Raw genomic sequence first — 12,286 nt, 5'->3', positions numbered from 1 at the left:
CCCTGATGAATAAAATACATCATTCATACCTGGTTTGGGGAATCTTTCTGATGTGGTGACTGCATGGTCTTCACAAAGGGATTGCATCCTTTTCCCCTCCCTGTTCTTCTCTATTAGATGATCAAAGTTCTCTTTTTTTATATGATACAAAAAGTGGATTTTGGAGGATGCCAAACAAAAATGTTATAGGGTGGATGGATGATGTAAACTCTTTCACTGGCGTTTAGTCCCTTTTGGGAACTCATGGGCACACAGGAGGTCAAGGTCTAAGCTGGGTAAGTTGCTCTTCAACAGTCTGTAACTGGTGCCCATCCTAGAAGTATGTGCAGTAAATAGAGATGAGGCTGTGATGATCGGATTTCCAAGCTGTAAAAAGAAGGAGCTCACAAAGGATGCTGAGGTGAGCATTGCCTCTGACTTAGGTGCCCAGCTAGCTGACTCAGTAACAGAATAGGAAGAAACCTGGGAAGCGATTCTTACTTCTCATATGTAGACTGCCTCTGGACATTTCCTACATCGTGGCTTTGTGTAGCATATGGCACTGGATTCCTGGAGTTTGACTGGAAGAAAACTTCGGGGTATGGGTCATGGGCCAGTTGGTTGCCATAGGTCAAAAATGCTGTTTCCTAACTCAGATATCCTGGTAAAGGTGTACATGCTTCCTCTAGTCAGCTGTGTGTGTAAACTCTGTTGTGTTACTGAGGGAAAAGATATTTTAGCCTTTACTGAGCCAGTGTGTGCCTGTTGGCCAGTTTGTGGTTGAAGCAGACTGAGCTTGCATCTGTTAACAGAGAGACTGTGCAGGCTTTTTCTGTCTCCTCCTAGCTGGTGGTTTTGGTACTGTGCAGTGTTGCCATAGCTTCGTGTTGAGGAAGTTGAGGGGGAGCAGGAGTACGCGTAAGGCTGTTATTAGTTCTGAAGCTCTTAGGTATCCATACCCTTGACACCTGCTTTCTTTTGCCGGGTCATGAAAGACATGCAGAATAGAGGTATGTTGGAGCATACCTGTATTTTCTCCATACTGTTTGGTACTGTTTGTGATCTCTGACAACAGCGGCATTGAATAGGTGGAATTGGATTCCCTTCCCTAAGTACGGTGTGGATGGTTCCCCTAGTGGTAGAGCTTTGTGGTGAAGATGGTGCTTATGCTTCATCTTGATTAGAGCATCCAGAAAACATCAGTTGTAAGCGTAAGAGGAATGAGAGATCTGCTTGGTAGAAAGAAATACTTTCTTGATTGTATTTGTTTAAAACAAATAAGCCTCTGACATTTCTTTGGAATATATGTTTTGCACATTAAATTGAGTTTGGGCATGAAAAAACTATTTATCTGTTGTGATAAAATAGCATATGATATAAACTGATTTTACTAAGTGAAAGAAGAAACCATTATTCTATTAAGCTAGGCTTTGTAATGCAGGTAGAATTTGATCCAAGATGCTTAAACCTGAGAGAAAGCCTTCATTTGCTGCACTCAACATGTAGATGGATAGGCTGTGAAGAGGGTCAACATTATGTGTACACTGAAACGATCATCTCATGGAAATTTTAGTTTTAGACATTGGATTCAGGATAGACTTTAGGAAGTGAACCTTCATGGAACTCTTTCTTGAGGTGAGTTGCTATTTCAGTTCATAAGATCAAAGATCTACAATGATAATTCTGAGACAGAAGCTGTGGAAGAACCTGGTGCTGCCTTTTAGCATGTAACTAGTTTTTGTTTTTCTGGATTGCAGATTTCTGTTCCTTGCTGTGAAACTGGACTACATTCTTTGGATGTTGAATGTTTTCAGCAGTCTTGAAACACAATACTGTGCTTTTTTTCTGATAACGTTAGGATTTTTAAATCAGAGCTCCATTATAGTCCAAATTATTTGCCATTTAGGCCTTACTAATTGTAGTGTTTCCCTTAGTTCTTAGATTAAAAATAAAACTTCAGATGTAAAGCTAGGAAGTGAAAAGCCAAGGAAAGGTCACATTTCTTTCCAAGGACCTGACAAAACTGCACTAATTTCTTCATTTGTAAATCTTGGAACTCTGGGTCATTTGTAGAGTCATATTTCATACAGAAGGAATTGAGGTTCTCATAATAGCCAAATCTTGTCACTAAATAATTTGGTTTTGGTGATTTCTGTGCTTTTAACCAAGGATAACTGGAACATAGAAGTGTAGTAATATAAAGTTAAATAGACATGAATCTGAAACAAAAGACCAGAGAGAGAAATTTCATCCAGCTTTCTGTCTTTAGAAGATCTCTTTTCATGTCTTAAAAATTCATGTTTACAAATTCTCCTGATATTTAGGTAAACAAAGTCTTCTAGGCTAGGAAATGTAGAAGAATATTTATTAAATAGTGAAGGACATGTTAGATTTAACAGAACATGATACCCAGCTCTTTTTCAACTGGAGTCCATTGATAAGGAAAACCTTAATTTTTAAATGGATCTCGTCAGGTTACATCTATGTTCTTAGAATTCCTGAAACTGAAGAAACTTCATAGGCATGATTTAAAAATTGAGCAGGTTTTGACAATATCGTAGATGCAAATTATATAGCAAGGTCTGTATTGGTAACAGTGAATGGTTTTAGGAATTTTGGAGGTATAAGTTAAGATGTAAGACTGGTTTTGTTGCGTTTAGTTTTGAAAAAAAAATGTGTGTGTATGCATATGCACAAAGACTGTTGTAAGAGTTTTATTAGAAACTGTGCTGTTACAGTACTTTAATTTGAAGTAAGTATTATTGCATGGTAATTTCTAGAGGTCTCTTTTGGGAGAAGAAGAAAGTAGGGGAAAAAGAAAACAACAAACAAAGAACTGTTCATATAAAAGTCCTATTAAAGTCAGTAGCAGAATTTCATTGACATAGAGGAGCAAGGATTTGATATATTCCGTGACTCTTAAATGGTTTACATTTCAAAACACTCTGCATTTCATTTTTGAAAGAAGAAATTAAAAAGTAGTGATACAGTAAGAAGTTAATCATTAGCTAAATTTATGTAATTCTCATGGTTTAAAAGTCAGCTACATTTAACAGTTGTAGACTTCTTAAAGTAACAGTAATATAAATTAAAATGTTTATAACAGATTGAAGCTGCTGATTCTTTTTAGTTACTAATGTAATTGTACAACTTATGTTACACACAGAAGTCTTTTACATGTAGCTGAGCAATGAATGATATGGAACAAGTTGGTAGTTGTATTTCTCTTAATAAGAAAAAATAAGGTTCAGGTAAAAAAAGAATTAATTATATAACTTAAGTATTATCTATTGGCACTGTTCCTGTCTTTTCTGTCTTCTAGGTCTTGCTGGATTTTTTTTTTTTTTCCTTATTATAATAAAATAGTGCTAAGATTTTGGTGAAATGAACAAAAAGCCCAGTTTTCTTTTAAATGTTGTTTTCAATGCATGGCTTGTCTACTCCTCATTTTCTTATTTTCCTTTTTTCCCCTCTGTGTAGAGTTTTCTTTTAGTTATAAACTGGCCTTTTGCTGATCATAGGTGGAAATGACATCTGTTTGTAACTACACGTGACCGAAATTATGCAAAATGAGCAACAGAAATTATTTAAGGAACAGTCAGCAAAAGCATGGGCAAGTTTACTCTCTGACAACATTCCTGTGCTTGTTTGCTGTATGAGGAGTTACGCTTTTTCTGAAATAAATGCTTGGCATTTTTAACTTGGGATTTTTTTGTAGGAAGTGTGAGTTTATAGTACACTTTAATGAAAATCTTCATGTTCTTCATATAAAGGAATAAAATGGTAAGGCCCATTAATCTGTTTCTGTCAAATACTAAGCTTACTAGGGTGCCTGCTTGCTTGGTTTTAATCAACTTTGGACCATCCTATTTCTTGATTGTCATGAATTTAGAGAAATTTTAGGTTGCTTAACCTTTTTTACACTGCCTTTTCTGATTTTTGCCAGTGTACACGATTTGTTTAACTTGGGGCATATCAGTAAGTGAAATAGTAGGAACAAGTGATAATTGTACCAGGTTTTTTCTTCTGTATTGAATGAGTATTTGTGTTAAGAATATGCTCAAACAGTTGGAATGAAGTCAGGTTGTCAGAACTTTGCTAAGTAGGGAAAGTATGTGTAAAATAAAACTTTTCGTTAGTTTTGAGAAAGTTGTCTTCTGGATCAAGCTTTGTTGATTGAAGACTTTACTGTTTCCTAGATGCTTGTCATTGCTGTCACAGCACTGCTGGCAATAGGGCTTTCATGACTTTGCCCTAATCAGTGCAACACAAGGTCAGCTGTGTCAGCTCAAGCCACTTATATTGACTTTTTAAACTAACCTGCCCTTTTATTTATGCAATTGATTAGGGAGGGAGTTTGTGCCATCCCTACTTTCATCAATAGTGTTGGGGTGCTAACCTCCAGCTGTCTGGATGCGTTGACCATCTGGGAATTATATTATCTTCATCTGGCATAGTTGTTGCAAGGTGAATGTCTGTCCCCAGCTTTAAAGCACTGCGGAGGATGTTTGAGCTGAAGCATTTCACTTTGTGATTGCAATAGACTGCCACAACTTATTGCAGGCATATTGCAGTTGCTTATGCTAAGGTAATATTGTTTTGCCTTGTGGTTGTAACGCAGTGTGGTATGATCACAGGTAGTTAATGAAAACTCAACTGACAAAGAGTAATTTATCAAGCCATGGTAACTTGACCGCTCTTGGTCATATGTAGACACATGAGTCTGCTGTTGGACATTGGGAATGTGACTTAAAGATAGCTGGTACCAACAAAAAGTTGTTTGGTCTGAACAGGTTTTTGTAACAGGCCCAAGGTGAGCAGCGTGCGGCAGTGTTGTTTTGTGAACGGATTGATAGCTCGGAAGGGTCCTGGAATTCAATGGCTTCGTGAAATTACGTATCTGCCTTGAGTAATACTGTGATCTAGAATTAGCATCTATTTTTTCTCTAAGTCTTCAGTTTGACCACAACATTCGTGCTGTCTTGAGTTTATGGACATAGTAGATACAAGCTGTAGATTTACATTAAGGAGGTACTTTTTTGAGGCAGTTTTTAACTAAGAATATCTTTATTGCCAGAATATACAGTTAAGGTGGGAGTTTTTTCCCATGTTTGATAGGCCAGTGATACTTGCCAACTTGAAATTTCACCAGAAACAAGTCGAAGAGGTAAAATATTTTGTCAAGAAATTTTGACAGCATGTGAGATACAAAATACCATAGTAGAATAAGTTGCTGCAGAAGAAACATCTGTATAAAACAAGCATTGTTAAGACTAAATTTGGATTTGGAAAATAGGTGGTGGTGTGAAAATGTTAGTTAACACTTTGGGGTCTGGTTTTGATTATGGATTCACAAGTCATTTACAAAAGCAGTATTATTTACAGCTCTCACACTTTCCTGTAATATTGGTAATGTTGTGTTTCTCTAGGCAGTTTTATGTAAATGATTTGTTATGCTTCCAATTTTTTGTTACTAACATAATATACCTGTACTATCGTTTTCTAGGTATTTCAACAGCCATCTTTAAGTGAGTTAGAATGTCTTATTACAATGCAAAAATCTGAAATCGAGCTTTTACAGGAAAAATTGAAGAAAGCAAGTCTTAACATAGCAGAGCATAATTTGTATGCTACAGATACCCTGGAAAGCAGCAATATAAGGACAGGAAGAAAGCGTGAGGTAGGATAGTTTTATTGTCTTGTGTATTTGTGTCTAAGTCAGGCTGCTAAAGCCAAGCATTTTTGCTCAAGGGTCCAGATAATAATTTTAATATCTGTTGATGCTGCTTATAATTCTGGAAGCTTGTTTGAATGGTTCTTGTGTTATCTGCCAAAGACTTGTTAAAATAGCTGTTGGGAGTAGAAGGTTTTACCTTATTAAATAATGAATAAGGGATTCTTAATTAAATGAAATATTTGAAGGATAAATTCTTTGTAGGTTCATTAAAATAAACATTTATCAAGTATTTTGTGGTTTTTATCAGAATAATTGTATTTCCCTGGAAGGAAAATGAGAGAAATAGAAATGTTTATTACAATTAATTTCTAAATGAAAAAGATTTTTTCAAATTCTTAATTTTTGAAGTATGATGTAATATTTTTTCTATGAAGAATGACAACAATGTCCTTCTGAAGTTTGTACTTTCAACTTTTTATTACCCTGTATAGTGCTAGACTGCCTTTTTCAGGATGACTTGCTGTTAAATTTAGGCACCAGGTAACAGTAATATCTATAAACTATAGCAAATTAAATAGATCTGTAAATAATTTTATGGCTTAAATTGATTTATTAAATTAACCAATGTTACGATGTTTTTCACTGTGTTCAGCCTCTTCCTCATCTAATTTCTTTTCTTTTTATTATTGTATGGAATATGGGAAACTTGGAAGAGATTTCTGTAGCAAGGAAGCAAATAATTTGCTTCTGTGTGGTATAGTCTACAAGGGTCAACCATCATGTTTTGCTTCCTTAGGAATGTCCTGGTTTTCCCACATTTGGTATCTCATAACATTTCCATTGAAAACTGTATGGCTTGTTCTTTCTCAATACCCTGCACTGTATGCTATTTTCAGGAAAAGGCATATTTTAGAACATTTATTTAGGAGCATGTGGTGGTGCCTCTGTGAAAATGTGTTCAAGAAAAGACAAAACGCTGCACAGGCAGTGTAGAGTGAAGAATAGAAGGTGAGAAACATCCCTGCAAACACCAAGGTCGGAGAAGGAGAAGAGGGAGAAAGTGCTCCAAGTGCTGGAGCAGGTATTTCCCTGCAGCCCACGGAGAGGACCACCATGGAGTGGATGCCCACACTACAGCTTGTGGAAGAGCCCACACCAGAGCAGACATATTCACTCATGGAAACCGCAGTGTGTGGAGAGGAGTCCATGCTGGAATAGGTTCTGCTGACAGGAACTGTGACCCATGGAGGACCCACTCTGGAGCAGGTTTATCCTGAAGAACTCCAGCCTGTGGAAGGGCCCCATGCTGGAGCTGGGGAAAAGCGTGAGGAAGAAAGAGTGGCCAAGAGGAGCTGTTATGGACTGACTGTAATCCCCGCTCCCCACTGCTCAGCAGGAGGTAGAGGAGTCAGGAGTGAAGGAGAGAAGTTGAGCCTGGGAAGTAGGGTGGGGAAGAAGGTGTTGGTTTAATATTCTGTTTATTTCTTCCTACCCAAATCTATTTTAAGTAGCAGTAACTTAAATTAATATTCCCCAAGTCAAATCCTCCCATGACGGTGACTGGTAAGCAATCTCCGTTTCTTTGTCTCAACCCACGAGCTTTTCCATCCTATTTTCTCGCCCTGTCCTGGTGAGGAAAGAGAGTGAGCGAGCAGTGAGGTGGGTATTTGACCCTCTGCCAAGGTTAATGCACCACAACGTCACTTTTTGTTTCCTCAGAATGATGTAAATGAGACTACTGTGTTTGCCATGAACTGATCACTGTGTCAGGAATAAAGCAATTACTCTCCCTTGAGTAATACTAAATACAAACTTTAAAATCCTATTGTAGAGAATCTTTTTGTGTTTTGAGATGTAGATCCTAGTCACGCTCTTTCAATACTCAGGGTTGTTTGATAATGTGCACCTCTTCACATGTGCATGCGGTGTCTAAAACTTTTGGTAACTAAATTGATAGGCTGCAAGTCCTTTGTATTTAGGCAAGACAGTAAGGAAAATTGTAGAAACATTCTGGCTTTAGGATCACAAAAAATATATATAAAATAGAAAAGGTCTACTGTCTTTACTGATTTTCCCTTGCAATGAAATATCTTCCCATAACCGTGTTTTTCAGTCTTCTGTGACAGAAGTATTAATGACAGAAGTTATTAGCGCATGATTTGACAGGAAGAATATGTTGGATATATAGTTCTTGTTTTACAATGGTGATCCTTTTGGCTTCACAAAGACTCTGTCATGTTAACCCTTCATCCCCCCCATGTGTATTCCCAGGTTACAAAAAACAAATAAGCATGGAATCACTTCTGATCAGAATGACATTGCTTTGATTACTTTCTGCTCTGAAAAGCCAAAGATTTTGAAAGAAGAAATAATTGGAAAGATGCTAAAAAGAAGGGCCTTGCACAAACCAGAAACTTGCCACTAGTGTGATGAATTGGGATGTGTGGCCATATGACTGTATGCTTCTACCTCTGTTTGGTTCTGCAGAATGCAATGACATATATACATCTATAGGCTAGTGGTGTTTTTTGTGAATTGCAAAAATCCAAATCCCTTGCCTGCAGTCATACAGAGTAATAGAAATGACTTACTCTGCGAGACAGATGATGTGATGGTTAAAAGCTTTGTTAAATGTGCATGTGTGGTGTCATTTTTCTTGATATTGTTAAGTGTGTACTTAGAGGCAACGGTAACCCTTTTATAGTTTAGTGTCTGTGGAAGGTGGTACAGCTGAGTGCCATTTTGTATGAAAACTTAAGAGTCAGTTGCTTGATCTTCCTAGTTCTCTTTTTGGAGCTTAAACTTTGTAACTTTGTGAGCTATGCATGATTTCTGTTACCTAATTAAACTGCCATCCATACGTCTGCTGGCTGGTTCAGTAACACAGACCTTGTTTTTTTATAGCTAAGCTTTCCCATTGTATGATGCATGGGAATTATAATTGCCTTTTATTGGTATACATTCTATAGACTTTTTCAAAGTCTATAATGTCAAGATATTAAAAGATATGAGTTAACTTGCAGTGCTGATAAAGTTCCTGTTGAAACATAGTGAGTCAAGAAGTTGCCATTTTTCCTCTCCAAAAACCCCCACTTATATCTTGTCAGCCTCTGGTTCAGCTTCAACAATGTTTCTGTTTCTTCAACTGATAAAAATATCAAGATTTCTGCCCACTGTCTTCAGTACTGTATCCTGGAAGACATTGATCTGAGCTGTGTGTGCAGAAGAGCTCTCTGAAAGATTTCAGTAAGAGTTCCAGCTTCCCTTGTGGCTTTTTTTTTTTTTTTTTTTTTTACCCTTCTTTTGGGACTCCATCCAACACAAAACCTGTTGAATTCAAGAACATGACTATTTCCAGCTTTGTCCCATGGTGTCTTTCACTGTGCAGACGGGTATCAGAAGGTTGTTTAGAAAGACAGCAGAAAGTTTTCTGCTTACTGTACCTCCATTAACAGTTAATGTGTGTCGCATCCACTTATCAGCTATTTTTCACATAAAATCTGTCACAAAGTTTCGTATCTATTAATATTACAAAGCCTGTTTATTTCTGGTTTTCTGCTATTTGGCTTAGTCTTTGGTAAACATGTTTTAGGATCATTTGATGAAAAATCTTTTCTTACCCTTTAATGACCTGGATTAACATTCTTTGCTCATAAAACCGGACTTTTTCTTTACTCCTAAACATTTAGGAGATGTTTAAAACATTACAGTTTGTATATGAATTTAATACAGGTGTGTCTAAATTTACTGTAGAATATGAGAACTGAATTAAAAATTAGATGCTTAAACGTGGCAGCAGAAGCAAAGTTTGCAATTGTGAGAAGGGTATTACAGATGCCATCTTCCAAATTGAGTTTTGCAGCGGCCCCAGGCAATCAAATTACAGTGTATTTTACTACACAGTCTCTTCTGTCTTGGTAGGAAAATCAAACTGCCTTCTTAGCAAAGCTTGCCTTCAAACTACTTAAGTGTAGCTGTAAAGCCCAGATCCAGCTTCTTCTATCCACAGACCTCTGGTCTGCTCACTAAACAGGTAAAAATGTTTTCAAACAATAGAATGTTTCTTCATCACCAATCCCACATGTTCTCACAGGGAATTATTTCCATGTCCATGAATAGTTAGAATTCTCTTTCTCATTTTTTTCCACACCTTGGTCCTGTGAAAAAGATTCACAACGCAATCCCAGGTAGCTATATATGAAGTCTGTGTGTGTGTGTGTGTGTATAAGAAAAACTGTTGTGTATTAATTGTATCTGATCACCTTTGATTAAAGCAGCAAGACTGAATTTTTACATTGTTCTGCTTTTTCTTCTCTTTTCTCCATTCCTCCATAGACTCTCTCTACCTAATTAGTCTTAGCAGTCTGGTGCTGGTTGGTCCACTTGTTTTCCTTTGTTGTCCTTCTCTTTGGCAACAAATGCAGTACTTTAAGCTTTTATTCCTGATTTTAGAGAAATCATGTCTTTTCCAAGTCTTCTGTATACAAACATAAAGTTTAACTAGGAAACATTTCTTGAAAAATATTGCATTCTTGATTTTTAGGAAAAATCAGTATGGGTATGCAATAATTAGGAAATGTGGAATATAGGAATTTATTTGAATCTTGGTTTTATTAAAGAAATCTGGGATTTTGAAGATGAGTATTTTTTTTTGATATGTTGGTCTTCAAATGTTCTGCTTCAGACACCTAAACGAGATCAGTTTGGTTTTGTGCAATGTTAACATCTTTACTGATTAATATCAGCATCTATTAACTGAAGTAAACTTTTGGATCTCTCTACCAGAATTATTAGAAAAAAACATAAATCAGTAATTTTACTATTTCAAAGAGATCTACTCTTAGTCAGTACAATGCTATACTGACAATGTAAACACATACATTTGGAAATATTGTTTTAAATGTTCATTAAAACTTTATTCTAGTTTTATCTGTTATATAAGGGAACTGACAGGAATATACAAAATATGTCCATTTGACATTAATATTTTAAATGTACTAAAATTCCTTACAGATGTTAGGGTTTGGGTTTTCTTTTTGTTTGCGTTTGGGGTTTTTTCCCCATCTCATTCAGGCACATTTCAGAATCAAAAGAAACCGAATATGAAATTAACAAAAAAACTGTGACAATATTTAAATTCTTGAATATGTGATATTGTTATTTTCTGATATTTCATGATTATTATTATTTTTTCCCTCCTTTTTGGAAACTCATATGATTTAAAAGTAAAGTGTGACATACAGTGTAAAAGTGTTGAAATATATAGTATTCAAGAAGACTTTATCCTAAATTTCTTTTGTTGTAAATCAGTTATTTTACAGTGGAAATGGCAGCATGCAATGACAATAATCACAAATAATCTTAAGTTTTTGTTTGACTTTATGTATTTACGTAATAGCATTTTACCTTATTGGTATTAAGTGTGTGTTAGTATTTCTCTGTCCTTAACCAAAGTTATTCAGAAAATCAGAAAGTCTAATTTGATGAGGTCTTTCTTTCTTTGCCATAAGGACATATGACATAGAATGAACAAGAAAGCTGCCCAGTTTAAGTGTTACTTTTGCATATTCTTTCTCCAGATTGCTATATGAAGCTGTACATAATATAAACACATATTCTTGTCTCTAGTTAGTCACATTATAGTTAATGACCATATGGTCATTATGGTATAAGATCTACTGTCTGTTGTATTTATATTCCTCAAGCATATTGTTCCTTCAACTTCACAGTGTGTTAAACTATTTCAAAGGGAAAAAATCCTTTCCCTCTTGTTTCTGGTTGTCCTATCAAGTGTAACCTTGGACCCTTATAGAGCAATTAGACCAGCCTCTATCCCCTCCTTTGTAATGAGGTTTCTTGCATTTCTGAGTCTATAACCCTTTAGTCTTCCCTAATGGGACATCATTATTCTGAAAGAAACAATGTAAATGTAAATGAATATTCTCATTAACGAGTCACAGAGAAACCTTTAGTGGTAGCGCTGTGGTAATTCTGCTTGTTATTTCTCTGGTATTCCATGCAGATTTTTTTTTTTTATAATTCATTATTAGTATTCAAAATTACTTCTTCTTTAATTCTGCATGTCTTTCATAATCCGGTGTTCCAACTAGTTCAACCATGTCCTTGTTTTATTCTCCAGGAACCACCTGTGAAACGTTCAAGGTCTCTGTCCCCAAAGAGCTCTTTTAGAGAGTCAGAGGAGCTAAGGAAGCTTAAAATAGCTGAAAGAAAGATTGAAAACTTGGAGAAGACACTACAACTAAAGGTGAACATTAAAAAAAAACCACAAAACAAAACAAAACCAACTCTCTAGCTATAAGCTTGCATAGATAAAAATATACCAAAATAAACAGACATTTTAAAAATGCAAAATGCACATATTGTTATGGACTGTAAGTGTGTTAGCATAAGAGAGCACTCTCCATTAGTTTGCCTTTTTCCTTTACCGCTAGAAATCTTGTGTTGGTAGTCCTGCAGTCCTGTGGAAGCCTAATTTGAGCTGTCATCAAGAATACGTAATTGTTAAATACATTTTCAACATTTATCTGAGAATATATATTCTGAGAAATTAATGTATGCATAAAGAAATAAAGTGAAGCAGAAAGTATCAAGAGATTTTTTTTTTGGTAC

At 35.9% G+C, this 12,286-nt stretch overlaps 1 protein-coding gene across 1 annotated transcript in view; it reads left to right on the top strand.

Moving 5' to 3' along the window:
* The window catches only part of CNTLN (centlein), a 198,432-nt gene that overhangs the window by 83,112 nt on the left and 103,034 nt on the right, over window positions 1-12,286 (top strand). The window contains exons 9-10 of the mRNA XM_049794315.1: window positions 5,486-5,659; window positions 11,796-11,921. Of these exons, the coding sequence (XP_049650272.1) occupies window positions 5,486-5,659; window positions 11,796-11,921 (300 nt within the window). The remainder of the gene's footprint in view (window positions 1-5,485; window positions 5,660-11,795; window positions 11,922-12,286) is intronic.

Source organism: Accipiter gentilis, chromosome Z (assembly GCF_929443795.1).
Source record: "Accipiter gentilis chromosome Z, bAccGen1.1, whole genome shotgun sequence".
NCBI classification, from domain to species: domain Eukaryota; kingdom Metazoa; phylum Chordata; class Aves; order Accipitriformes; family Accipitridae; genus Astur; species Astur gentilis.
Note: the sequence above shows the minus strand (reverse complement) of the source record. Positions and strands in the feature narration are given on the sequence as shown.